This window comes from Tamandua tetradactyla, chromosome 6 (genome assembly GCF_023851605.1).
Source record: "Tamandua tetradactyla isolate mTamTet1 chromosome 6, mTamTet1.pri, whole genome shotgun sequence".
In the NCBI taxonomy this organism is placed as follows: Eukaryota; Metazoa; Chordata; class Mammalia; order Pilosa; family Myrmecophagidae; genus Tamandua; species Tamandua tetradactyla.
Window position 1 is genome coordinate 53,268,898 of NC_135332.1, and position 27,908 is coordinate 53,296,805.

Genomic DNA, 27,908 nt, shown 5'->3' on the forward strand with positions numbered 1-27,908 from the left:
TTTGATGACTAGGTACAGTGGAAAGTCTGTAGTCCTTATCTTACTTACCCCTTAGCAGTCCTTATCTTACTTACCTCTTAGCAGTATTCACTGATGCTGACCATTTCTTCCTTGAAATACTCTTTTCTTTCACTTCCATGATACCATATTTTGTTTTCTTTCTACCTTTCCATTTTCTTTACTTCCTTCTTAGTGTTCTTTACTGGCTCAGTCTCTGCTACCAAACCTTCAAATATTAAGGTTCCTTAAGGCATAGTGCTAGGCCCTATTGTACTATTGTTCCATAATCCACACCTGAGTGATCTCATTCCAATATATGACTTCATTTACCATCTATAATTCATGACTCTCGATTTATTACTCTAGCCCAAACATCCTTTGAGCTCCAGGCCAGTATATCCAACTACCTATTCAATATCTGCTCTTGGATGTTTCAGAAGCACCTCAGTTTTAACTAGTTTTTGTCTTTCCTTAGAGCTCCTCCAGTGTTATCTAGTTCAGTGAATGGCACCATCATCCAAAAAAGTGCTCAGTCAGAAACCAAGGGTCAATGTTGGCATCTGCTGTTTCTTCACTGCTCATTTCCAATCATTAATTTCTGTTGATCTTACTTTCTTCTCTCAAATCTGTTCATTTCTGCCCTTCCTCATTGTTGCCACCCTAGTATAAGTAACCATTGTCTCTCACCTGCATGACTGCATTAATCTTCTTATTGGTATATTTAGATCCATTCCCATCCACTTTCAATTTGTTCTTTATCTTTACCTTAGATTATCTTTAAAGGATAACCTAGATTGTTCTTCAATGTGAAACCTTTTAATGGTTCCCTGCAACTTTTAGGATAAAGACCAAAATCCTTAACCAGGCCTAAAAAACTTCCCTTGTGTGACCTGGACCTTACTTTTCTCCTATCCCTGGCTCTTGCCTTTCTCCTTCTTACATCTTATACTTCAGGAATGCTGGGTTTCTTTCAGTTCCCCAAATACTATGTTTTTTCCTTTACATAGGCTTTTCCCTCTGCAGGTATCACTCTTTTCCTTCTTCTTTACCATATCCTATTAACCTTTCACAGTTCGGTTCAAATAACACTTCATCGTGAAATTGGGGTAGGAGCTTACCTCATATGCTCTCATAGTATACTTGTCTCTTCTTCATTACACTTATCACAGTTGTAATTGTTGTTTCCCCTGCTATACTGTAAGCAGGAACAATGTCTGTCACATTCACCATTGAATGCCCAGTGTCTAACTGTCTTGTGAGTAATGCTAAATAAATAGTTGTTAAGTTAATGAATTTACTTATTCCAATCTGACTTCTGCCCTCATGATGAAAGTTTTGTCTTTTATTTTAATTTTTGCTTTTTTGGTTTTGTTTTTAGATACATGAAATTATGAGATATGTCTTACTACCTGATGACTGTAGACAGTCACCTCATTTTCACACTTCCTCTAGTTTAGAGTAATTGAGTATTTAATTTTGAAATCTCTGGAATTAATCATTACTTAATGGGAATGATCACAATTTTATAAAATTCCAAAGGGGGCTAATAATTTGTCTGTCCACATATCTTGATTAACAGTGATTTAGATTTTTCTTAAGTTATTGCTTCTTTTGTCAGAAGCCCCCTGTGCTTGTTTGAAAGGAAGCATGCCCCCTAAGAAAAGCCTTTTTTTTTTTTTTTTTAACATGGGCAGGCACTGGGAATCAAACCCGGGTCCTCTGGCATCGCAGGCAAGCATTCCTGCCTGCTGAGGCACTGTGGCCCGCCCAGCCATGTTTTAATATAAATCCCATTTCATAAAGGTAGAGTAATCTCTATTCAATACTGTATGTTTGAAACTGTAATGAGATTATCTCCCTGGATGATGTGATTTAATCAAGAGTGGATATTAAACTGGATTAGGTGATGACATGTCTCCACCCATTGGGTGGGTCTTGATTGATTTATTGGAGTCCTATAAAAGAGGAAATATTTTGGAGAATGAGAGATTCAGAGAGAGCAACACTATAAAGCAGAGAGTCCACCAGCCAGCAACCTTTGGAGATGAAGAAAGAAAACGCCTCCCGGGGAACTTCATGAAACCGGAAGCCAGGAGAGAAAGCTAGCAGATGATGCCGTGTTTGCCACGTGCCCTTCCAGAAGCCCTGACTGTGTTCACCATGTGCCCTTCCACTTGCGAGAGAAACCCTGAACTTCATTGGCCTTTGTTCTAGTTTGCTACCTGCTGGAATGCAATATACCAGAAACAGAACGGCTTTTAACAAGGGGAATTTAATGAGTTGCTAGTTTACAGTTCTAAGGCCGAGAAAATGTCCCAATTAAAACAAGTCTATGGAAATGTCCACTCTAAGGCATCCAGGGAAAGATACCTTGGTTCAAGAAGGCCAATGAAGTTCAGGGTTTCTCTCTCAAGTGAGAAGACACATGGCGAACATAGTCAGGGCTTCTGTCTTGGCTGGAAGGGCACATGGCGAATATGGCGTCATCTGCTAGCTTTCTCTCCTGGCTTCTGGTTTCATGAAACTCCCCGGGAGGCGTCTTCCTTTCTTCATCTCCAAAGGTTGCTGGCTGGTGGACTCTCTGCTTCGTAGTGCCACTCTCTCTGAATCTCTCATTCTCCAAAATATTTCCTCTTTTATAGGACTCCAATAAACCAATCAAGACCCACTCAAATGGGTGGAGACATGTCATCCCTAATCCAGTTTAACAACCATTCTTAACTAAATCACATCATCCAGGGAGATGATCTCATTACAGTTTCAAACATACAGTACTGAATAGAGGTTATTCTACCTTTATGAAATGGGATTTATATTAAAACATGGCTTTTCTTAGGGGGCATATATCCTTTCAAACCAGCACAGCCTTCTAGAACCGAGGTATCTTTCCCCGGATGGATGCCTTTGATTGGACATTTCTATAGACTTGTTTTAATTGGGACATTTTCTCGGCCTTAGAACTGTAAACTAGCAACTCATTAAATTCCCCCCTTTTAAAGGCCATTCCATTTCTGATATATTGCATTCTGGCAGCTAGCAAACTAGAACACCCCCATATGGATTTTTATAACAATACTCATCACAGGAATATGGACATGTTTCAAGGATTGGAGTTATGTGAAAGAAAGAATTGGGTTTCTTATTGGATATGAGAAAGTGGCAATTGAGGTATGTTTGGAAGGTCAGTTTAGCTTTGTGAAACTAAGACTAACAGAGCTTAACAAATAAACAAGCAAACAAACAAAAACTGAATTTAACTTGCCAGGCAAGGGGATATACATCAGTTAAGAATTCACTGAATAGTTTGCTAAGGGAGGAAATTCAGGGGTTTTAAAGTGCTAAGAAGGGAGCTTTATGATGGCTAGGCTTATAAGAATTGAAGACCAAAACATTGTATAGTTCAGAATGAGTCCATAGGTCTGTACATGGTTGATTAAAACAAGTCCCCTTGTTCAATTGTCAAGAAAGTCTTGAGTTCAGCCCAATAATGGTCTGATGTACTGAGGTCAATTGAAGGTTGTGATTGGTTATCAATGATGAGTTTTGATGGAATACAGCATTCAGTTTTGATATAATTTAGGCAAATGCTGCTTTAAGTGGAAAAAATTTCTACATACATTCATGCATACTGAATGGGAAGAATTTATGACCATTTCTGAAATTCACCACACTATAGTTTTTCCTTCCTATTAGTCCCCTTAAATGTCAAGAATCTGCTTACAGGTTATTTCTAAGCTTTACTGTCCAAAGGTAAGAGTTTTGGATGCTATAGCTTTCAGATAATAATGAGATAATGCAGGTCACAGAAGAGAAATTTTATTCATTCCTGAATGAGCTCCATAATCAATTTTAAATTCATTTGGATTATATTTAGAATCTCACGTACAGTGGCCCTGAAGCACAAAACTAAATTTTGTTTCTAAATTTGAGCATCAATAAGTGGGAGGAAGTGATATCTGAACTGAGACCTAAAAGATGTAGAGGATCTAGGCAGGCAAAGAGAGGGAGAAAAGTATTCCCAGCAGATGGAAATATGAAAGAAAACCAATTTTGTGATGCCTAAACTTAGAAATAAAATCTATTTTTGTGTTTTGGTGATCATTCCAGGTGAGACTCTGGAGACACTCAATACTTATCATTCAATTATTGTTTACTTGTCAATTCTGCCATTGGACCCTTAGCTTTTTAATGGCTAGATCTATAGTAGGCATGCAATAAATATGTGTGCAATGAGTGAGTCAATGATTTAGTGAGCGAATGAATGACTCAGAAGAAAAAGCTATTAGAAAGACACAGTCACAGAATGGAAAACCAGGCAGTAATCAAGACAGAGATTGGGGAGAATGATGGTTACAGAGAGGAAGAGAAGCAGAAAGGTAGAGAGGAAGAAGGGGACACAGGAAGAGTAGAAGAGAGAGTAGCGGGAAGAGCTGAGATCTCTGAGATAAGTGGTTGTCAGAGGTTTAGCTGCTTTTTTCAGTTTGGTTGTTGCATCAGAGGAACTTAGTACTTCCTTTAAAATATTAATTAATCTTACTGCAGTTCAGAAATAGGCCCTTTTGTACTATTAAATCACTTGCCTGCTTTTATTTTCAAAGTTTATTTTTGAAGGCTTATTTTCCTATAGAATTTTAAAGGCCTAGTATGGACATAATATAATGATTCATATTTTAGTAGTTTCCTTTTCATTTTTAGAGACCACTTTACTAGTTCTGACTGAAAATCCTTTCGCATTTAAAACTCTGTCAGATTACCTTCATCTTTCTTTTTTGAAAGAAGACCTGTCTCAAACATGTTGGAGAATTGTATTTATAACAGGAAGTTCTTTTATTATCCTAAACCATTTTAGTTTTTCAATCAAAACCAGTTTGGGGTTTTGCAGTCCTAATAAGAAAGACTAACATAGTAACAATTGAAATCACAATTCAATTGATTCTCAATCTGAGTAATGCAGCTCTGGATGAATATAAGGTAACTTTTATGCCCAGAATTTTAGCAGGGGCTATCAAAATATTTGACTTTAGCCAGGTAAAGGCAAAGGGCCAGTATATACCCCTAAACAAAAATTTGGTCTAAGGCATCGGAATTACAGGGTGTTTTATTATAAATGTTCCCACACCAGACCTGTCACCAGAGTCCCCCAGATGATTTCTATGTCCCAGAAGTATAGAGGCCTCTATAAGGCCTTGGTTACCCCAGCCTTGTCTTTAGGGTATGTATGGCAGCTTCTAGGGTTATTCTTAGTACTTCTTAAATTTAGTACTTTTTGGAAAAAATAAGGCCTACTTCCATAAAAAGTTAAATAATAGTAGAAGGCAGCCTGTGATTAATGCCAGATGCAATAAATGCTGGAGGAAGGAAGAATGACACAGGCTTGAATTAAGGAAGATTCCATAGAGAAAAGATCAGTAAAAAGCTTGAAAGAGGCTCTGAACATTTATATCTGCCATTTGAGCAATCCAAACCAAATACCAAATTCAAATGGTCTCAACTCAACATATTTTCTATTTCTTCATCCTTCAGAATATCCAAGATGAAGGAGAAAGTTAAACATAAACGAGAACAAAGAGAATACATAAGCAAAGTCAAAATCAAGGTGACCAATACACGGAAACATGCTCTGCAGGAGCAGTTCAATGAATGGATTCTAGACCCCAAAGGAATGATTCCCCTGGCAGTGGTAAGGAGGAGACATGTGTGAAGGGTAGATGGGGTGGGTGGTAGGAAGGCAATTGCTAGAATCCTGAGTGGAATGCTAGAAGCCTCCCTCTGTATTTTTAGCGCTGCTGAGGAAATTAAACTCCTGACCCATGTGAAAGCTGATTCCTTCCATTTTCTGTTGTGCATTTTTTAAAAAATTACCTAGATTTCTAAAATCTTGACTCTATACAAGGTTCCCAAGCTACTGTTACAAACAGACATCAGTTTTGTTTGTTTGTTTTGTGTGTATGTGTGTGTGTCTGTCTGTCTACATCTGTGGGCTAAGAGACTATGTCTTAGCTCCAGAGAACAACAGACCTCTCAGAGTTAAATATTTTCTTTTAGATGTGTGTAGATTTGAAAATGCTTGCTGTTAGATACAATGCCAAGCATATTTTCTGTTCAAATGAATTATTAAAAATGGAGCAAGAAGAACTCTAAAATTTCATTTTTAGTGATTGGAGAACAAGTATAAAGGATTCTTTGGATTGCCAAGCTGGTTGTCAAAAGTGCCTTAGCTCCATCATGCCCAGTATCTGAGGACTGCTAAAAATATTTCCTGAAGAGGACGAAACAGGTTCACTTTCAGCATCTTAGACCTTTTCATACAAAAAGGTTAGGAATAAAATGAGGGCCTATATATGAAGGTACTTTATGTACATGAAGTATTCTATAAATTAATTGTGAATTATTACTATTTCTGACCCCAATTTAGAAGAATCATCCAGGACTTAAATATAAAGACCATAGATAACTTTTAGTCTAAAAGGCTTAAGTATGTGGTAATTGAAAATTAGTATATGCTCTCTTTTCTTTGAATTGCAGATTCAGAATGTTCTTTGTGATTTTTTTCAAAATTCAGATCTCCAGCTTGGTAAGTGTTCTAGTTTGCTAGCTGCGGGGATGCAACACACCAGAGATGGATTGGCTTTCAATAAGAGGGTATTTATTTAGTTAATGTATAGTTCTTCAGAGGAAAGGCAGCTAACTTTCAGCTGAGGTTCTTTCTTACATGGGAAGGTACAAAAAAATCTCTGCTGGCCTTCTCTCCAGGCCTCTGGGTTCTGACAACTTTCCCTGGGGTGATTTCTTTCTCCATCTCCAAAGGCCTGGGCTGAGCTGTGAGTGCTGAGATGACGTATGCTGAGCTGCCTTGGCTGTGCTACCTTGAGCTCTCTCATTTAAGCACCAGCCAATTAAATCAAACATCATTCATTGCAGCAGGCACACCTCCTAGCTGACTGCAGATGTAATCAGCAAAAGATGAGGTTCACATGCCATTGGCTCCTTCACTTGGCCACGTTGACACCTGAATCTAACTACCACACCATATTATCCATCCTAAGTGTACAATCAATGGCTCTTAGTATAATCACATAGTTATGCATTCACCATCACAGTCAATATGAGAACATTCTAATTTCTTCTGAAGAAACATCATTCAGTGCAGCAGGCACGCCTCCTAACCAACTGCAGATGTAATCAGCAATAGATGCCATTGGCTCATGTCCGCAGCAATAGAACTAGGCACCTTCACTTAGCCAAGTTGACACCTGAATTTAACTACCACAGTAAGCCTACCTATTATAGAGTTTTTCTTTTCTTTTTTTTTTTTGGAGGGGGGTGGGTACTGAATTCAGATGTAGAGTTAATATTGAGATAGATGTTATTTAAAGCCCTTGTAAAAGTACTTTAGGCTTTTCTGCTGTTTCTACATAGAAAATGTAGAAAAACAGAGAAGTGATCATTGATTCTCAATCCTTTTAGAATTTTAAAAGAAAGGTATAATTCCATAACTGTGATATAAGAAAGGAGAAATTCAAGGAAAGACATTTATAAGCAAATTATATGTACTATATTTCAATATATAAATGCTTAGTTATAGCTTCACTAGAAAATGTAATGGAGTAGTTAGGTATTTTTACCTACTTATAAAGAATGTGTAGATATAAGAAAAGTAAAAATGTATCCAATTGATAATTTTCTTTATATTTGACATTTTGAAGTAAGGGCAAAATACATGGATTTTTAGATGTACAAAGAATCTCTATGAATTGGAGAGCTAAAAATGCAAACTGGCATAAGCATGTTGCATTGGGAATTCAGACACAATTTATGGTGTTACCTTCTTTTAAACCATTTTCTGAAATGGTGAACAACTCTTGGTAAGGTTCCAGAATGAAACAAAGTACAATCTTCCCTCAATTTTCACAGTAATTACATTCTTGGAAAATTCAATAACAAAAATATACTCTGTGTTTATATGTAAAATGAAGTTAGGTTCTAGTCTCAAAATTATTATAAGTGGAATTTTCACTTACTTGTATGTCTGTCAGGATGGGAGTGGTGGTAGAATTCTTCTGAGTCTCACATCTTCTAGAGAAGGACTGGGCTGACCATGTGTTCTAGTTTGCTAGCTGCTGGAATGCAATACACCAGAGATGGCTTGACTTTTAATAAAAGAGGAATTTAATAAGTTGCTAGTTTACAGTTCTAAGGCTGAGAAGATGGCCCAATTAAAATAAGTCTATAGAAATGTACAATCAAAGGCACCTATCCAGGGAAAGATACCTTAGTTCAAGAAAGCTGATAAAGTTCAGGTTTTCTCTCTCAAGTGAAAAGGCACATGGCAAACACAGTTAGGGCTTCTCTCTCAGCTGGAAGGGCACGAGGCAAACATGGCGTCATCTGCTAGCTTCCTCTCCTCGCTTCTGGTTTCATGAAGCTCCCCGGGAGGTGTTTTCCTTCTTCATCTCCAAAGGTCACTAGCTTGTGGACTCTCTGCTTTGTGGTGCTGCAGCATTCTCTGCTCTCTCCAAATCTCTTTCATTCTCCAAAATGTTTTCTCCTTTTTAGGACTCCAGAAATTTATCAAGACCCACCCAAATGGGTGGGGCATGCCACCTAATCCAGCTTACCAACCACTCTTGATTAAATCACATCTCCAGGGAGATGATCTGATTACAGTTTCAAACACACAGTATTGAATAGGGATTATTCTGCCTTTACGAAATGGGATTTTGATTAAAACATGGCTTTTCTAGGGGATATATATCCTTTCAAACCAGCACACCATGGATATATGTTGCCATCTTGATGTTCTCAGGAATTAACATAGATAATTTACTGAAATATTGAGTTTTTGTTCTCCTTGTAGTTTCTCCCTCTATCCATTCCAAGATGATAGCCAGGCCCTTTGTAATTTTCCTGTCTCCTGTTTTTCTGGCAGAAATCAGTAGCTGCTTCTTGACTACTGTTTCTATCCTCTGTCACTCATGAAAGCTTGGGCTTATTTTGGAGATTATGTTGAGTTTCCCTGGGGACTTCCCCTGTTCTCATTGGCACCACACCTACATCCCTCAACTCAACACTAGCCTCATGCCCAAGTGCCATCATTTTAACAGCTCACAATATTCATTTTAACAATGATGTCCATTCTCACTTTTTAAAATAAAATACGCTTCTCATCTTCCTGATCCCTGGTCCCCAAGCCTGATTTGGATCTTGCTGACAACATTTTATCCTTCTACCTGTTCTCAGCTAACCAAAAACTAGAGTTCATAATCAGTCTAATTTCAACTCTTCATTCAGAAAATCTTTAAAATAACTTTATTTTTTCATTTATATTTGGATAAGGGTACAGAAGGATTGAGTTAAGACAGCTATATGGGGGATCTGATAAGATTAAAGAAATACCAGACCACTCCTGTTTTGTTTCTTCTCTCACTTCTTAGGCTGTAGTATTTCTTTTCTGTATCATTCATTCATTCACTCATTCATTCATTCATTCAATATTTGAGCCTTCAGTTCCTGATACTGGGATGGGGTGGAGGATGCAAAGACTAAGACATGTTTCCTGTCCCTAAATTGCTCTCAGTCTAGCCAAGGAAGAGATATATATACTATATTATGGGTAGAAACCAGTCTAGCTTGAATAATCTTCCAGAGCTCAGGAGGGAAGATTTGGAAAGGGGATATCATCCGATGCATATACTTATACAAAAGTTTATACAGTCCTCTTAGGACCACAACTGCTAATATCATAAGCAGTTTTAAAATTCAGTTGTGAACTTAGTCTTTTCTGTACCCTGGTACCAGTCCACAGTAGGTAAGAGGAGCTACTGGTAGGAGAGATAGAAGAGTAAATCTGTGCATTGCTCATTCATCATGAACTTCCATACATTTTTGTTGTTGTTGTTGTTGTTGTTGTTCCATGGTCCAAGAATCGACCTGTGTCTCCTACGTGGAAGGCATGCATTCTAGCACTGAACCACCCACGCACCCATACAATTTTTGTGTTTGTTTCTTGGTATGATCAATAAAGATCACATACTTGTCATATTAGATGGACATTTAAAATCTCTATTTGAACTAACTGCCACATTTACCATTATTGTTCACTTCGTTATTTGTGAAATTATTTTTTTTCTTGACTTTTGTGATGTCATTCTCTTCTGATTTTTTCTTTTATCTTGGATCATATTTTCATTTTGTTGCTTGGTTCTTCTTTTGCTTGCATCTTAAATGTTGTATTCCAGGGTTTCCTTTTTGTTTCTCTTATCATTCTACACACTATATACACTCCCTGGGTTTTCTCTTTCAAACCATGGCTTCAGCTAATATCTAAATGCTGATAACTCCCAAACCATATTCACACTTCAGATCTTCCCCCTAATCTCAAGCCTAAGCTCCAGACATATTTTCAAAGATCTGAAAGATGAGTTGTTAAGTGAAAAAAGGCAACTAGAAGATCAATATGATCATATGTATGCATAAAATATATGTTTTTATATATATACAAAAGTACATATGTAAATGCGTAGAAAAGTTGCTGAAAAGATATTCTGGTTTGAAATGATGTATGTACCCTTGAAAAGCCATGTTTTAATCAAAATCCCATTTTGTAAAAGCAGAATAACCTCTCTTCAGTACTGTTTGTAATCATCTCCCTGGAGATGTAACCCAATCAAGAGTGTTTGTTAAACTGGATTAGGGGAGATGTGTCTCCACCCGTTTGGGTGGGTCTTGATAGGTTTACTGGAGTCCTATAAAAAAGGAAACATTTTGGAGAATGAGAGATCTCCGAGAGAACAGAGAATGACATAGCCACGAGAAGCAGTCTACCAGCCAGCGAACTTTGGAGATGAAGAAGGAAAAAGCCTCCTGGGGAGCTTCATGAAACAGGAAGCCGAGGAGAGAAAGCTAGCAGATGACGCCATGTTTGCCATGTGCCCTTCCAGCTGAGAGAGAAGCCCTTACTATGTTTGCCATGTGCTTTTTCACTTGAGAGAGAGACCCTGAGCTTCACTGGCCTTCTTGAACCAAGGCATCTTTCCCTGGATACCTTTGATTGAGCATTTCTATAGACTTGTAGTAGGGACATTTTCTCGGCCTTAGAATTATAAAGTAGCAACTTATTAAATTCCCCTTTTTAAAAGCCATTTCATTTCTGGTATATTGCATTCTGGCAGCTAGCAAACCAAAACAAAAGATGACAAACTGTTGATAGTGGTTACTTCTGGGGCAGATATGAATGAGTATACTGGTGAGGGAGAGAGAAAAACGTAAATTTTCATGTTTTGCTGTTTGTATTTCCACATTATTTGAATTTTTTACTAAGAAAATATGTTCATATTTTTTAATTTAAGAAACAATAAGGACAAAAGAAGAATTTTTAAAAGGAAAAGTTGTAGAGTTGTTATGCTTTAGGATCCACTAGCAGAAATGGACAAACCAACACAGATGTGTTTTATAATCTTTTATATTAACATGCAAATGTTTCTGCTTTATCCTAAGCTGGTCATTAAAAATATGGACTCAGTATTTTTAGTATTTGGGTTGCTTGATTATATAAAATCCAGGACAAAATATATCTGTAGTAATTGAACTCTTACCCAACTGTCTATCATTTACTTTTTTTGTAAATTTTGATGAATATTAATTAAATAATTTTATGTTATTTTAAATCACTGTAATATAAGTATAAAATGTGAATGTATAATAACCAAACTAACCTGAAAAAATCTTTATTGTGTAATTAGAGCCCTATTACAAAGAATTGGATATTACTAACTCAATGGAACAAAGATTGGACAAAGAAGGATTTACTGAAGTAAGAAGTTACATTATTTAATATTTGAACCAAATTATTTTGCCAGTTTCAATAGTCTTTTAGTGGATGGCATGAGCACACATTAACTGAGAATTAAATGAAATGAAAGCATAATAACTTATTTCATTGATTCTAAGATGCACACTTTAAAATATTTTAACCTCTCTGAAATTAGGTTGCATTTTACAATTAAAGGCCTCTTATAATTGTTTTCATCCAGTCTCATTCATGATGTGAAAAGTATGAAAAACTTCCACTGACCGCTTTTTGTAAGATCAAGAAAAAACAGCATCTTAGAGTCAGTTAAATGTGGTTATAAAAATAATAATGAGAACTAAAACTTACAATGCATCTCATATGGGCCAGGCACTGTCCTAAGATATGTATATTGTTAACTCAGGCATTCCTCTCAACGACCCTGTAAGGCAGATATTATTATTATCCCTATTTTTACAGATGAAGACTGAGGTGCAGAGACGTTAAGTAACTGCACAAGATCTTATAACTAGTGAAACTGCTGACTCAGGCGGTTTGATTCCAAAGTCTGTATAATACTGTGTCTGAGAAAGTATAATTTTGTTTTAATGGAACAAGTGAAAGAAGCAATTTAATGATACCAGTGTCCTAAGTCTTTCATAGCCTACTTTTATATTTTTCCATGTTCTTGAATAATTCCTTTGTTTTTCTCTGATGAGTTCCAAAGTCAAGATAACATTCTCCTTTTCTTCTCCTACCCTTCCTCCACTGAAGGTGAAAACTAAGCAATATACAGTTTTAAGATTATATATGAAGGATTCCTAGCATTCTTCTGGAAGTGATTATCATGTAGATGAGAGTTTTGCAAATTCTATCTCAGTTATTAAAACAACGATATTCTGAAGAACAAACTATGGTAATAAAATGATTCAAGAAAAGTCAAAGTCTTTATCCTTTAACATAGTATTAAACAATGTATTTCTTTGCAAGTTACTGATTCTTGGTGATAGTTGTATGTGTGTGCATATGTGTGTGTGTTTTGTCTTATACTAATCCTAAGAGTAGGCAATTTAGAAATTTCTTTATTTTTTTAATTACAAAAATAATACATGAATGTTATGGTTTGTGTCTTGCATCTCAATAAAAAGTAGTATGTATTCATTATAGAAAATTTAAGATGGAAAAGAATAAAGAAAAGAGTTTAAATCCATAATTTTATCACCAATATATAGCCACTGTTAACATTGTGTTTTTCTTTGTATAATGATAATAGCTAACATTTTCAGTGCTTTTTCATGTACCATGGACAATACTGAGGGCTTTAAATGCACTTTATTGTGTAATCCTTACAACAATGCAGTTAGGAAAGTAGTAGTATTATTATTTGGCAATTGAGACCTAGGAAAATAGAATACTTCTTCAAGATAAGGTCGCACAGCAGAGCCAGGACTCTGACTAGGTCTGCCTAACTCTAAATTTCCATACTGTTGACTCTTGCCATACTGCATCTATTAATAACACATTGCATTAGTGTGGCATTTTTGTTACAACCGATGAAACAATACTATTAGAATTATAGTGTGAACTATAGTCCATAGTTTACTTTAAGATTTACTGTTTGTATTGCACAGTCCCATGTTTTTTTCTTAAAATTTTTATTCTGGTAACAAATGTACAACCTAAAATTTCCTCTTTTAACCACATTCAAATATATAATTCAGTGGTGTAAAATACATTCACAGTGTTGTGCTATCATCAACACCATCCATTACCAAAACCTTTCCTATACTCCAAACAACTGGAACTCTGGAACAATTAAATATTAGCTCCCCATTCCCTACCCGTACCTGGCTCCTGATAAGCTGTTTTCTAGCTTTTTACTTCATGGATTTGATTATCCTAATTATTTCATCTAATTATGAATAATTAGATATGAAATATTTAGATAGAGGACAAATATTTTATTTTTTTTTTGTCTGGCTTATTTCACCCATCATGAGCTCTTCACACTTCATTGATGTTGTCACGTATATTAGAACTTCATTCCTTTCAATGACTAAAATAATTTTCCATCGTATGTTTATACCACATTTTGTTTATCTATTCATCTGTTGATGGAACTTGGATTGCTTCCATCTTTTGGCAATTGTGAATGTATGAACATCTGTGTGCAAATAACTGTCCAAGTCCCTACTTTCAATTCTTTTGGGTATATACCTAGCAGTGGAATTTCTGGGTCATTTGGTAATTCTATATTTAACTTTCTGAGAAATTGCCAAACTATTTTCCACAGTGGCTGCACCATTTTGTATTACTACCAACAATGAATGAGTGTTTCTAGTTTCTCCACATCCTTTCCAACACTTGTAATTTTCCATTTTTTAATAGTAACCATTCTGGGGGTATGAAATGGTATCTCATTGTGGTTTTGATTTGCATTTCCCTAATGGCTAATGATATTAAGCATCTTTTCATTTGCTTATTGACCATTTGTATATCTTCTCTAGAGAAATGTCTGTGCAAGTCATTTGCCCATTTTTAAAATGGGTTGTATGTCATTTTGTTGTTGAGTTCTAGAATTTCTTTATATATTCTGGATATTAAACCCTTGTCAGAGATGTAGTTTCCAAATATTTTCTCCCATTTTGTAGGTTGCTTTTACTTTCATGGTGAAGTCCTTTAATGCACAAAAGTTTTTAATGTTGACAAAGTCCCATTCATCTATTTTTTCTTTTGCAGTTGTGCTTTGGGTTTAAAGTCTAAGAAATCATTGCCTAACACGAGCTCCTGAAGATGCTTCCCTGTTTTCTTCTGGAGTTTGATAGTTTGGGTTCCTATATTTAGGTCTCTGATACATTTTGTGTTAATTTTTGTACATGATGTGAGGTAGGGGAAAAGAAAAAAGAACAGAGGCTTTTTGAGTTGGACAGCACAAAATACTGGAAAAAAGCCTCCAAGAAAAGAGGGCACACAGATCCCGGGAACACTTAGAGCTGTATACCAACTGCAACTTTTGATTGGCAAACCCAGGGAGCTGGGATCTGACTCTGAAAAGGCTTTCTCTCTCTCTCTTTCTTGAACTTATTAAAAGCTTATAAAATAGAACTGTGAGCACTCTCAGGCTTCAGCACTGCCCCAGGCAAAGGGGAAATTAAGGAATATCTGAGAGACAAAGTAACTTGTCAAGGGCCAATCCCCTAAAGAGAGAGAGGAGATGCTAATAAATAAAATCTGAAATGGGAGATGGGACATAACCACTGACCCCAGAGAAATAAAAGAGATAATAAGAGGATACAATGAGCAACTATACGCTAATAAACTAGACAATGTAGATGAAATAGACAAATTCCTCAAAGGTATGAACAACCAACATTGACTTGAGAACAAATTGATGATCTCAACAAAGCAATCACAAGAGATTGAATCAGTCATCAAGAAGCTCCCAAAAAAGAAAAATCCAGGGCCACATCGCTTCGCATGTGAATTCTACCAAGCATTCAAGAAAGAATTAGTACCAGTTATGCTCAAACTCTTCAAAAAACTTAAGAGGAGAGAACGTTACCTAACTCATTCTATGAAGCCAACATCACCCAATACCAAAGCCAGATAAAGGTACTACAAGAAAAGAAATTACAGACCAATGTCTTTAATGAATATGCATGCAGAAATCCTCAACAAAATACTTGCAAATTGAATCCAGCAGCACATTAAAAGAATGATACACCATTACCAAGTGGGATTTGTTCAATGTATGCAAGGCTGATTCAACACAAGAAAATCAATTAATGTAATACACTACCACAATAAATCAAAACAGAAAAAGTCACGTAATATCTCGAGCAATGCAGAAAAAGCATTTGACAAAATTCAACGTCCTTGGGCGGACCATGATGGCTCAGCAGGCAGAGTTCTTGCCTGCCATGCCAGAGGACCTGGGTTCGATTCCCGGTGCCTGCCCATGTTAAAAAAAAAAAAAAAATTCAACGTCTTTCCTTGATGAAAATACTTCAAAGGATAGGAATAGAAGGTAACTCCCTCAACTTGGTAAAGGAAATATATGAAAAACCCACAGCTGACATCATACTCAATGGGGAAAGACTGAAAGCTCTTCCCCTCTAAGATCAGGAACAAGACAAGGTTACCCACTGTTACCATTGTTATTCAACATTGTACTGGAAGTTCTAGCCGGAACAATTAGACAAGAAAAAGAAATGAAAGGTATCCAAATTGGAAAGGAAGAAGTAAAACTCTCAGTGTTTACAGATGACATGATACTGTAGGTCAAAAATCCCAAAAAACTAGAGCTATGAATTAGACAGCAAAGTGGCAGGGTAGAAGATCAACACCCCAAAATCAGTAGTGTTTCTATACACTAGTAATGAACAATCTGAGAAGGAAATCAAGAAAAAAAATCCCTTTACAATATCAACCAAAAATTCAAATATTTAGGAATAAATTTAACTAAGGACACAAAAGGCATATACATGGAAAACCACAAGGAATTGATTAAATAAATTATGGAAGAATTAAATAAATGAAAAGGAATACCATGTTCATGGATTGGAAGACTAAATAGAGTTAAGATGCCAATTCTACCCAAATTGATTTATAAATTCAATGCAATACAAATTAAAATCCCAACGACTAAATTTGCAGAAATAGAAAGCCATTAACTAAATTTATTTGGAAGAGCAGAGTGCCCTGAATAGCTAAGAATACCTTAAGAAAGAAAAATGAAGAGGTCTCACACTACCTGACTATACAAAGCTTCAGTGGTCAAAGCAGCATGGTAGTGGCATAAAGATAGATATACTGGGGGTGCAGGGGTAGTTCAGTGGTAGAAGTCTCACATGCCATGAAGGAGACCTGGGTTCAATTCTTGGACCCTGCAAAAAACAAACAAGCAAGCAAAAACAAACAAACGAAATTCAACGAATGGTGCTGCAATAATGGGATACTCACATGGAAAAATAATGAAATGTGACCTCGCCATACAGCATACAATAATAATAAAAAAGATAGATATATTGACCAGTGGAATTGAATTGAGTGTTCAGAAATGGACCTTCTCATTTATGGACAATTGATCTTTGATAAGGTGCTCAAGCCAACACAACTGGGACAGAGCAGGCTCTTCAGTAAATGGTGTTTATCATATCATACTGGGATATCCATATGCAAAAGAATGAAAAGGACCCAAATCTCACACCCTACACAAAAATCAACTCAAAATGGATTAAAGACCTAAACATTAGAGCTAAGACCATAAAAAGTTCAGCAGAAAATATAGGGAAATATCTTACAAATCTTGTGATAGGAGGAGGTTTCCTAGACCTTACACCCAAAGCACAAGCAATGAAAAAAAGAAACAGATAAATGGGATCTCCTCAAAATTAAACACTTCTGTGCATCAAAGAAATTTGTCAGGAAAGTAAAAAGGCAGCCTACACAATGGTAGGCAATATTTAGAAACCACATATCAGATGAGGGTTTAATATCCAGAATATATAAAGAGATTCTACAACTCAACCACAAAAAGACACACACACACAAAAAGTTTAAAAATGAGCAAAAGACCTGGATGGACATTTTTCAGAAGAGGAAATACAAATAGCTAAGAAGCATATGAAAAAAGATGTTCAATTTCATTGGCTATTAGGGAAATGCACATCAAAATCACAATGAGATATCATTTCACAACCACTAGAATGACCATTATAAAAAAACAGAAAACATCAAGTGCTGAAGAGGATGTGGAGAAAGAGGTACATCTATTCACAGTTGGTGGGAATGTAGAATGGTGCAACCACTATGGAAGACAGTTTGGCAAATCCTCAGGAAGCTAAGTATAGAATTGCCATATAGTCCAGCAATCCCATTATTAGGTACATGTTCAGAGGAACTGAAGGCAAGGACAGAAATGGACATTTGCACACCAATGTTTATAGTGGCATTATTCATGATTGCCAAGAGATGGAAACAGCCCAAATGTCCATCAGTGGACATCTAGTACATAGAGATAACTTGACTAAGTATAGTTGAATGTATAATTACTCATGAAGCTATTAAACTGATGGAGATCAGTAGTTAATTATAGTCTTAAATCTAAGCCATCATTTCGAGATTTATGGTTATTAACTTATTCATTCCTTGGAAGGGCATAAAAACATAAAGGCTCACATAAATTTTCATTTTTGCCCATTTACATACTGCTGTAATTATCCTGTTTAGAATTTGATTTGTAGCTGATGTTGGTAACTGGTAGTCTTTATGTTATATAGCCCACCCTTACAGAACACACTCAGAAAACCCAAAGGCTCTAAATACAGAATATTGAAGTGTTTCTCAGAGAAATAGCATTGATTTCTTGATTCAATAGCATTCCCACAACCAGAAAATGCATATGGCTTTGAGGTCAGTTCCCAAAAGTTTAATATAAAACAGAGTGATTCTTCTCACGAACCATTAAGGTTTTTTCAGCATTATAGAGTTGTTACAATATTGCCAGAAAATGTCAATTATTCAATAATTCTACCTTATCAGTAATTTTGAAAATACCTACTACTCAAGCAAAAAGTCATTAGGGGCCAAACAACAGTATCTTAGCAACCTGGAATAATTAGGACCCGGTCCCCTAGATCATCTAATTCAGTGGTTCTCAAACTTCAGTAAGCATCAGAATAATCTGGAGGTCTTGTTAAAATACAGATTGTGGGCAGGTGATGGTGGCGCAGTGGCAGAGTTCCCAGTGCATGTCCACGCCAAAAAAAAAAAATATATATATATATATATATATTGCTTGGTTCTACCATTGGAGTTTCTGATGCAGTAGGTCTAGGAGTGGGCCTCAAAATTTTCCATTTCTAACAAGCTCTCAGTTGATACTGCTTGCCTCCAAAGCACAATTTTAGTGTGTAAGCTGAGAGGACTGTTCTATAAACAAAACTTTCTTGACTATTTTCTCACCTAGCTCAAGCGGAGACAAGAACAATAGCTATAGAGCACTTATTACATGAAATACCTTGGCACTGTACATATACCATATTCTCACCATGACCCAGTGAAATAGCTACACTATGATACCTATTCACAAATGAAAGAGCTGAGAAGTTCTCACTCAAGGTTATGCATCCAGAAAACATGGGAACTCTAATTTGAACCCCAGGCACACTTCAGAATGCAGGTCTTAACCATTATACTTTTTCTGCTTCTCAAGGTAAGAGATAAGAATTTAACTGTGCTCATTGGTCCATCAAGGTTGCATCTAAAGGAACTAGATATTTAGAAAAGCTATTTTGCTAGACTGGAAATTTTACTTTTTTGATCTTTAAGCTAATTTGATAATGATTTATGACTCATTATCATGGATTCAAGTCTAATGTGTCTCACATAATACATTCTAAATTGGCTAGATGATATTTATGAGGAAATGAAATATTGACTATATCCTTCACTTTTAATATGTATCAATTAAATATGCCAAAAACATGTTCAATTTTAAACAAAGTATATTAGTCCCTATTCTTTAATCGCAAGAAACAGAAACCACCCTGAGCTAATATCATTGAAAAAGGAAATGTGCAGAATCCAAGGACAGGCTTCAGGAGACTATGTACTTAAGGAGCATTTGCTTCTTCTGCCTCCTGCTTCATCTGTCTCTCTCTCTGGAGAGGTATTCTCTGTATCCACAGTTCACCAGGATAAATCTGACCACCAAACAATTCTTAATTTTACGCTCACCTGTCCAACATCACTCAGAGCCACCTAGCTTTTCCCCAGATCTTATTCCCAATTCCCAGTGGAGAGAATCTGATTGGCCTATCCTTGGTTAAGTGTTCTCATCTGGTCCAGTCATTGTGACTATGGCAGTGAGGTCATACGGTAAAAATTTGGCTATCAGTAGAAATTTGGCTACCCCTGTGCTTGGAGCAGAGGAGAAAATCATTGACCTGTGAGCTGCGCTAACACTTCAAGAGTAGTCCACTACAGAAACTCTATTTCTGTACAGGGGAATCTATTTGACATATATAAAAAAAAAAAAGCCAGATATGCAAAATAATCCAGTACATGGTTATCATTAAAACATGATTTGTTAGAGTAAAATATTGGCAACAGTCCAAGTGCTCAGTAATAGAAGACTGACTACATGATCCAGTTCTCTCTTTCACAGCATACTTTCTCTTATAGTGAGGTATAGATCAAGAATGTAATGTTCCTGACCGTTTCTCAACTATCAAACTGACAAAAATCCAGAAGGTAGTCCACACTGATAGTGAGGCTGCAGAGTAATAGCTGCTCTCATATATTAGTGGTAGAAGTGCAAAAGGTACAACCCTGATGTCAAAATCTACCGAAAAATACAGACACATTTAGCTTCTAAGTGAGTAATTCCACTTTGGGGAATCTATTTGACATATGTAAAAAAAAAAAAAAAAAAAAAAGCCAGATATGCAAAATAATCCAGTACATGGTTATCATTAAAACATTATTTGTTAGAGTAAAATATTGGCAACAGTCCAAGTGCTCAGTAATAGAAGACTGACTACATTAAGTATACTCCATTCACACAATAGAGTAATATGAAACCATGGAAAATAATGAGGAAGATCTCTACTGATTTAGAGAGTTCTCCTGATTATATAGGCAAAAAAAAGAAATCAAGGAGCAGAATAGTATACATAATATACTTTTCTTATGTAAGGAAGGAAAGAGGAATAAAAACAATCCCATACGTATGTTTATATTTGTATGAAAAACACTGGAAAGATAAATTAAAAATTAATAATAAAAAATTGGTTCATAATGGGAGACAGGGAGGAATGGTGTAGGGGAAGCAAAGGTGGAAGTGAGAGTTCCTTGAGCATACTTTTTGATATGGCTAAATTATATCCAAATAAAATTAAATGTAGAAAAGAGTAAGATACGTCAGGAATTTCAAAGGCTCTAGTTGAATGTGAATGTTCAATGACAGGTCAGTATTTTAAATGGATCTGGTTGCTGGAATCTGATTTTTCTTCTACTGATTTTATGACCATGTTCTGAGTGGGTAGGCAGAGTCATGGATCAAGAGAAATTGTCCAAAAGCATAGATGTTTTAAGTCTCTGGACTTTTGAAAGAAAAAAAAAATCCATAGACAAAGGATACCTAATTGCAATATCAGAACACAAAAAAGCATTCACAATCCCCATTCCTTATGCTCCAACACTTAAATGCAGCCCCAGTCGTGGAACAGGGCACATATGCTCTTATATGCCATTCATTAATAGAAAAATATTCAGTTTTTGGAACTTTTGGTTTAGAGGCAACATTCTAGCATTGCTTGATATTTCATATTGTGAGGAAAGACTGCCCTACATAATGCTTGCTGATGTGCTGTAAAGAGAAATTGCTCCAAATATATCTGGTTCCACTGGTGTATGGTGTTGGGGACTGCATTGTTCACTTCTCTCTGCAGTGGTGTCCTCTCGGGAGCTGTAGAGTCACACTAACATGAAAACATTTTGTCTAAATGATCAGCAAATGATAAAGAAATATAGCTGTAGCCAATATGTTTCACATGTATTGGCGGAATCCTTGGTAAAAATGAAATAAAAAACACAGTTTAAACCAATCATTTATCCTTGTTTTCTCTGCAGTACATCTCTTCGCTTATTGTAGATTTTAAAAGTGAAATGTTTGAGGAACTCCTTAAGCACCTTTGCCACTATGCAGATGAATTCCGGGAGGTCATAAAAGCTGACATGCGGAGACAGATGTTTGCTGAACTCTTCCTGCATTGTGACAGTGGGAAGGTAGGTTAAGACCCTTAAAGTAGTGGTTCTCAAACTACATATTGTGAAGGATCAGTTTTAGGAGTTTTGTCTTTGTTGCTAATTTCCAAAGGTTAATTTTAATTTAATTTCCAATACTAGGGGGGAAAGGTCATAAAAAATACAATCCATATTTTTTAAATCATCAAATTCAAATCAGATTTATTATGAGATTACTTTCTCAAACTGTTATAAAATTTTCTAAAGGTTTTTCTCTTTTTCCAAAGGCAGGTAGTAGGATACCTGCTACTAGGCAGGTAGTAGGATAGCAGATGACCTAGAGACCCAAAATCTGTCTCCTGGAACTGCAGTAATTCTGATAGTTTTATTCAAGAAAAGATGGGCAGAGTTTAGGATAATAAACACAGTGGTCCCAGATGATGTAATTAGAGGGGATCTAATTATTGAGCATGTACAGATTGATTCCATGCTTAGAGAAGTATTTAAGAAAATGGCAGGATGAAGTATAAGTGACTTGTAAGTTAAAGTCTAAGCCTCTGTGAATGTCAGGTAGGCCCATTTTAGTTAGATCCAGTCTCAGTTACCAAGATAACTTTTGCATTTGGGCTGGGTTAATTCTGGGCTGACTCAAGACCCTTCATTAATAAACATTAGGGACTTTCTTTAGTTATTGCAAGAGTCTAAAGTTGAGAAATTGGATAATTAGGTACAAATGAAGGTTAACCACAATGTTTTTACAGGCGTGGGGGCAGAAGATAAGAGCTATACAATCATTATCAGAGATCAAGGCAGCTGGATTATAATTTAGAAATTTCAGATATTTCCCTGAACATCTTTAAAATGATTCAGCAATCAAAATCATTCCTTAAATCCTGATTTCTTGATTACAACTTCTCCCTCTCATTTGATAATTATCTCTCAATCTTGATTGATATCTGGACAATGATTCTACTAACTGCTTCAAGACTGAAAAGGAGTATTGTTATTAAAGGGCAAAGGGTTTGAAACGATGAATCCAGTTGTTGTTCATGGAGAGTCCAGTATTTCTGGGTTTCAGAGCTTCCCTGGCATTGGAACAACTGGAGGTTTTAAGTCTCTGAAAAACAGAATCAATAACTAAAATTTTATAGAGTTCAGGATGTCTTTCAGGGTTTCCATGAATACTGTTGGTTGGGGGTTGCCATAATGCGGCAGTTTGTAATATCTGGCTGAAACTCACATAAGAATAATCTCCAGAATGACTTCTGGACTTGATTTGAAATCTCTTAGCCATTGAAACTCTATTTATTTTCCCCCTTTTGGTCAACTAATCCACAATGCCAGGGCCAGGCTCATCCTTGGAACTTAAATCTCATGATGCCAGGGCCACTTATGTTAATTAAGTATACTGTGTATATTTGTCTTGCCTTAGGAATTGTATACAATCTTGAATATATGAATAATATCATTTTACCTATACAAATTTAACCAACAACAGGATAGAAAATCTCTTTTAACCACTGTAATACTTCCCAAACACCTCCTATGTAATGGGTTAAACTATTTTAGCCCCTTATTTATACAAGGTGAAAGAACAAATTATTTGTAACAGTTTTTCCCTGAACAGTGAGATTCGTCCTCTGAAATAAAGGATGATAAGGCCAACATAAACGTTAACAAGGATATTATTCTAATGTAAAATTGTTGTTTTCTAGACAGAGTACTCAGATGATTAAAAAAAACTAAAAACAAAACAAACAAAAAAAACCTTTATATTAACAGCAGACCAACAATCTGTGTTATTTTTTAAAACATTTTTATTGTTAAATATAAAAATATATAGAAAGAAAAAGCAATGATTTTCAAAGTACACTTCAAAAATTAGCGATAGAAAACATTTTAGAGTTAGCTATGGTTTACCATTCCACTATTTCAGATTTTTCCTTCTAACTGCTCCAAAATACTGGAGGCTAGAAGAAAATTTTTTTGTGTGAAAAATAGCATACATATAAAAAACATAAATTTCAAAGCACATCACAACAATTAGTTGTAGAATAGATTTCAGGGTTTGTTATGGGTTACCATTCCAGTATTTCAGATTTTTCCTTCTAGCTGCTCCAAAACGCTGGAGGCTAGAAGAAAAAAAATTTTTGTGTGTGTGAAAAACAGCATATAGTCAAAAAATCCATATCTTTCAAAGCACATCATAGCGGTTACTTGTAGAATAAATTTCACAGTTTGGTATGGGTTACAATTCCACAATTTTAGATTTTTACGTCTAGCTGCTCTAAGATACTGGAGACTAAAAGAAATATCAATATAATGATTCAGCAATCATACTCGTTTGTTAAACCCTGCCTTCTCTGTGTAACTCCACCATCACCTTTGATCTTTCTCCCATTCTTTAGAGAGAAGGAGTTTGGGCTATGCCCATTCCAACTTTTTCATGTTGGAAGGGGCTTTTGATAATATGGGACAGGGGGATGGAACTAGTTGATGTTCTGGAGAGTCTGGCCTCTCTGCATTTCCAGATTTATCTGGTCCAGGGGCCTATCTGGAGATTGTAGGTTTCTGGAAAGTTACCTTAGTACATCAAACCTTTGTAGAATTTTGTATAATGCTCTAGGTATACTTCAGGATTGGCTGGAATGGTTTTGGTTGGGGTTTGGCAAGTTATGGTAGGTAGCAATGTCTAACTGAAGCTTGCATAAGAGGGACCTCCAGAGTAGCCTCTCAAGTCTATTTGAACTCTCTCAGCCACTGATACCTTATTTGTCACACTTCTTTTCCTCCTTTTGGTCAGGATGGCATTGTTGATCCCACAGTGCTAGATCCACGTTTATTTTAAGAGGGAGAAAATTAAACTTTAGTTTTGTATGAATACCAGTTTGACACAAAAGCTTTCCTTTATGAAATGCATGATATGACTATGACAAACAGAATTCAGTTTCATAAACTCCTCTTTACAACTCTCTACATTCATTCAGAGCTTATAGTCAACAATGACCATAACAAACAATATCCATTTTGTCAAGCTTTCTATCACCTTCCATAACCACTCCACCTGTAGTTTTTATTTCTTGACACTGCACATAATCAAAGATAATTTGATAATATATTCACAAAGCTTTTGAACCTGCATACTTCCTTCCAATGACAGTATTCATGAAGGGGAGAAGAAACAGCAATACTACAAAATAATAGACACAGAAGAAATTTATGCTTGGGTTTGGAACATAACCAGGTATCAATATACTTTATACTCAGAACACACAAATGATTACTCTGCAATATGCCTAAAATCTCTTGTTCCAATTCAGCACTACCTTCAAAGGTCAGAAAAGCCCCAAGTTTGAAATATAATCAGCTTTTTGATATTTAAGGGATTTATATCCAAAAAAAAACCTCAAATTTTTCTCAACATTATTTCCAAATGCTAAATAATACCAGGAATATGTTAGCTCACAAAATCAAGTTATGGCTTCTAGAAAAACTCGTTCAGAGTTCTATTTATTTAAATGCTACTTTCTTATTTAAAGGACTTACAAGTGTCATTTTTTCTATGAGGTCTTCTTAAAGAATTAAAGAATGCTTTACCTATCTGCTTTTTAAATTTGTCCAGCATTTTTGTTCCTTCATTACTACTGTCTTATACTATGCCATAGTACATGTATATTCTAACTAGAATATAAACTCTTTGAAGCTAAGAATTAGGTCTTCTCTATTGATGACAGCATTTACTAACAACAATATACTGATTGACATTAACAAAACCACTACAAATTCAAATTTGTCCACATACTGAAGTAACAAATGGCCAAGTAACCAAAATTCTAGAGGCCATTTTTTATTTCTTTACTTATCTTGTAACACACTGGCATTAGTATGAAGACCATACTTTGAGTAGAACTGTCTTAAAGCATTTGTAACTTACCTCTAAATCTTTCTCTTTCCTGTTCTCAAGGCAGTGGGTTAAGATTGGTTTTGGTTGCTTCTTTTCTGGTAGCTTTCTATAGAAAAGAGCCCCTGGGAATACAGAGTCTACCACATTTTATTATGCGGCTTCTTAAAAACCAGAAGGGTTTATATCAAAAAGTGTTTCTAAGAATGAGGTTTGGGAAACACTATTGTGCCAGTATACCAAATGGATTTGAAACAGTGGATATAAACTTTACTGAGAAACATTTGAATGTGAACCTTAAATTTATTTAAGAGGTAAAGAAGCTTACAATAATATATAAAATTCAACAAAAACGTAGAAATAGGATGGAAGAAGAAGAAAACAAGAAAGAGCATCCTAAATGAAGCTGGGAATAAAGCCCAAAATGCATTCTGTAATGGTCTAAGTATTTGTCCTGGGTTGTCTATAAGTTTGATTCTAAACTTCCTAGGAGTGAACATGAAAAGGAATGTGACCAAACACATGATCAACAATGTTTATAAGATAAATATAAACTGGTGACTAGGAAATACAGAAATTTGATGTTTGAAGTCTAGTCAGGAATTTCTCCTGATTAAAGGTTTAATGAATTTCTCCTTATTAAAAGTACACTATATGATGAAATGAACCTTTATAGTGGAGTTGCAATAAATTAGATGATTGCTTTCTCAGGGCAATTTCTTCTAACCACCTGTATGTTAATGATATCACACCAGACCACAATTCAGAAAAGCAATTCTGAAAGGAGCCAATATATTGCAATCTACATTCTTATATGTTCACTAATTGTCCTATCAAGAATATATTTTATAAAATCTGAAATGTCTATGTGTCTTTTAGGCAGTCCACTTTGAATAGTATTTCTTGTGATAAATAACTGGGTGATATGGGGCTCTAGATTTTCCTTCCTCATAAATGTCTGGAAAACATCCAACTTCCATTGCCAGTTTAATACCAACTCATGTGCCATAACAAATATAGTGGGATATTATTTAGAAGAATTAACAGATCTGTTTGTGTTCTCTGCTTTTCTCCCCATCATTCAAACAGAAGTTATATGCTAATTTTGGAGGGATGGTGGCTGCAGCCTAGAATAAATAAGTTAATTTAGTTTTTGAATGGATTTTTAAAAATTAATAGACTTTATATTTTAGAGCAGTTTTAGGCTTACAGAATATTGAGCAGATAGACTTCTTTCTTGAGAACTTTTAGCATTTCTTGCAAGGCAAGTCTACTGGCAAGAAATTCACTCAGTTTATGTTTGGGAAAGTCTGTATTTCTCTTTCACCTTTTAATTTTTATTTGAAAATTTTGGCTGCAAAAATCTTTATGGTTTATACTTGGTTTACAGCTTGTTAGAGGGCTGCAAGGTTGGTTTAAAAGATGCCTCCTGGCTATAGGGAAGGGCTCAGGCAGAAGCCTGGATGCCAGGAAAATGCAGAGGGGTCCCTCAAAGGCCTTTGGCTTTTGGACACTCCTTGTTATGCTTGACAGTGAGCTTCTTGAAGAGACACTTGCCCAGACCAGCCTGTGAAGGATGTCAGGCAGTTACCCAACTTCATGGTGAGTTTTGCCTCCTAATCTAGGAAATGCATCTCCAGGAAGACACAGAAATGAGGGTCTGTAGTGTCAGAACACAAGGCCAAAAGCCTTGGATCTGATTCAGGTTCTTTTCCAGGGCCATGGCAGCTTCCATGGCATCAGGGTTTTACCCCACTTATCTTGGAATGGCTTCTGCATGTCCTGGAAAATGCTATGGCTGCCATGATGGTTTTGTATCTTCAAGAGATACTCAGTACCCTCAATGCTTCTCTTCCACCAACTTGCAAATGAAGTGATCCATGCCCTCCTGGGCTACATCATTGTGATCAAAATAGAAGCCCAGAGAGCAGTAAATGTAGGAGGCCTACAGAAGCAGGTTGAGCAGGCTGTTGAAGGAGGCATCCACTTGGGCAGAATAATTCTGATAGATCTTGGAACTCATGGTAGGTCAACAATGAGGTGCTAACCAAACACACAAAAAAATGGTGTTAGCTGGTTGTAGAAGCAGGGGTTGGCCAAGAAGATGGTCCTGAATGTTGCAACTGGAGGGAAAGATGGAGAATAACCTGAGGCTAAAGGGAGAATAGTCCCCATTTCTGTTCCTTCCAAACACTATTGAAGCAGGAGACAGAGCTGAAGGACTACGTGGCACCCAGTTTTTCCTTTCCTGTTGAAGGGTAATTTTGCTGGATACAGAATTCTAAGTTGACAAGTTTCTTCTTTCAGCACTTTATAGATTTCATTCCACTTTCTTCTTTCTTACATAGTTTGTGAAGAGAAATCAGATGTAATTCATATTCTTGTTCCTCTATACATAAAGTGTTTTTTCCCCTCTATCTTCTTTCAAAACTTTCTCTCTGTTTTTAGTCTTCTGCAGTTTGAATCTGG

General features: G+C 36.0%; 2 protein-coding genes across 9 annotated transcripts in view; one reads left to right on the forward strand and one right to left on the reverse strand.

The window, feature by feature from the left end:
* The window catches only part of SSH2 (slingshot protein phosphatase 2), a 412,119-nt gene extending 392,490 nt beyond the window's left edge, over nt 1-19,629 (reverse strand). For both annotated transcript variants that reach the window (XM_077165406.1, XM_077165407.1), the window contains exons 1-2: nt 19,529-19,629; nt 8,022-8,120 (exon numbers count right to left, since the gene is read on the reverse strand). The gene's annotated coding sequence lies outside the window, so the exon portion shown is untranslated. The remainder of the gene's footprint in view (nt 1-8,021; nt 8,121-19,528) is intronic.
* The window catches only part of EFCAB5 (EF-hand calcium binding domain 5), a 136,302-nt gene that overhangs the window by 51,741 nt on the left and 56,653 nt on the right, over nt 1-27,908 (forward strand). For all 7 annotated transcript variants that reach the window (XM_077165391.1, XM_077165390.1, XM_077165393.1 and 4 more), the window contains 4 exons: nt 5,524-5,680; nt 6,526-6,574; nt 11,742-11,812; nt 21,425-21,580. In XM_077165391.1, the coding sequence (XP_077021506.1) occupies nt 5,524-5,680; nt 6,526-6,574; nt 11,742-11,812; nt 21,425-21,580 (433 nt within the window). The remainder of the gene's footprint in view (nt 1-5,523; nt 5,681-6,525; nt 6,575-11,741; nt 11,813-21,424; nt 21,581-27,908) is intronic.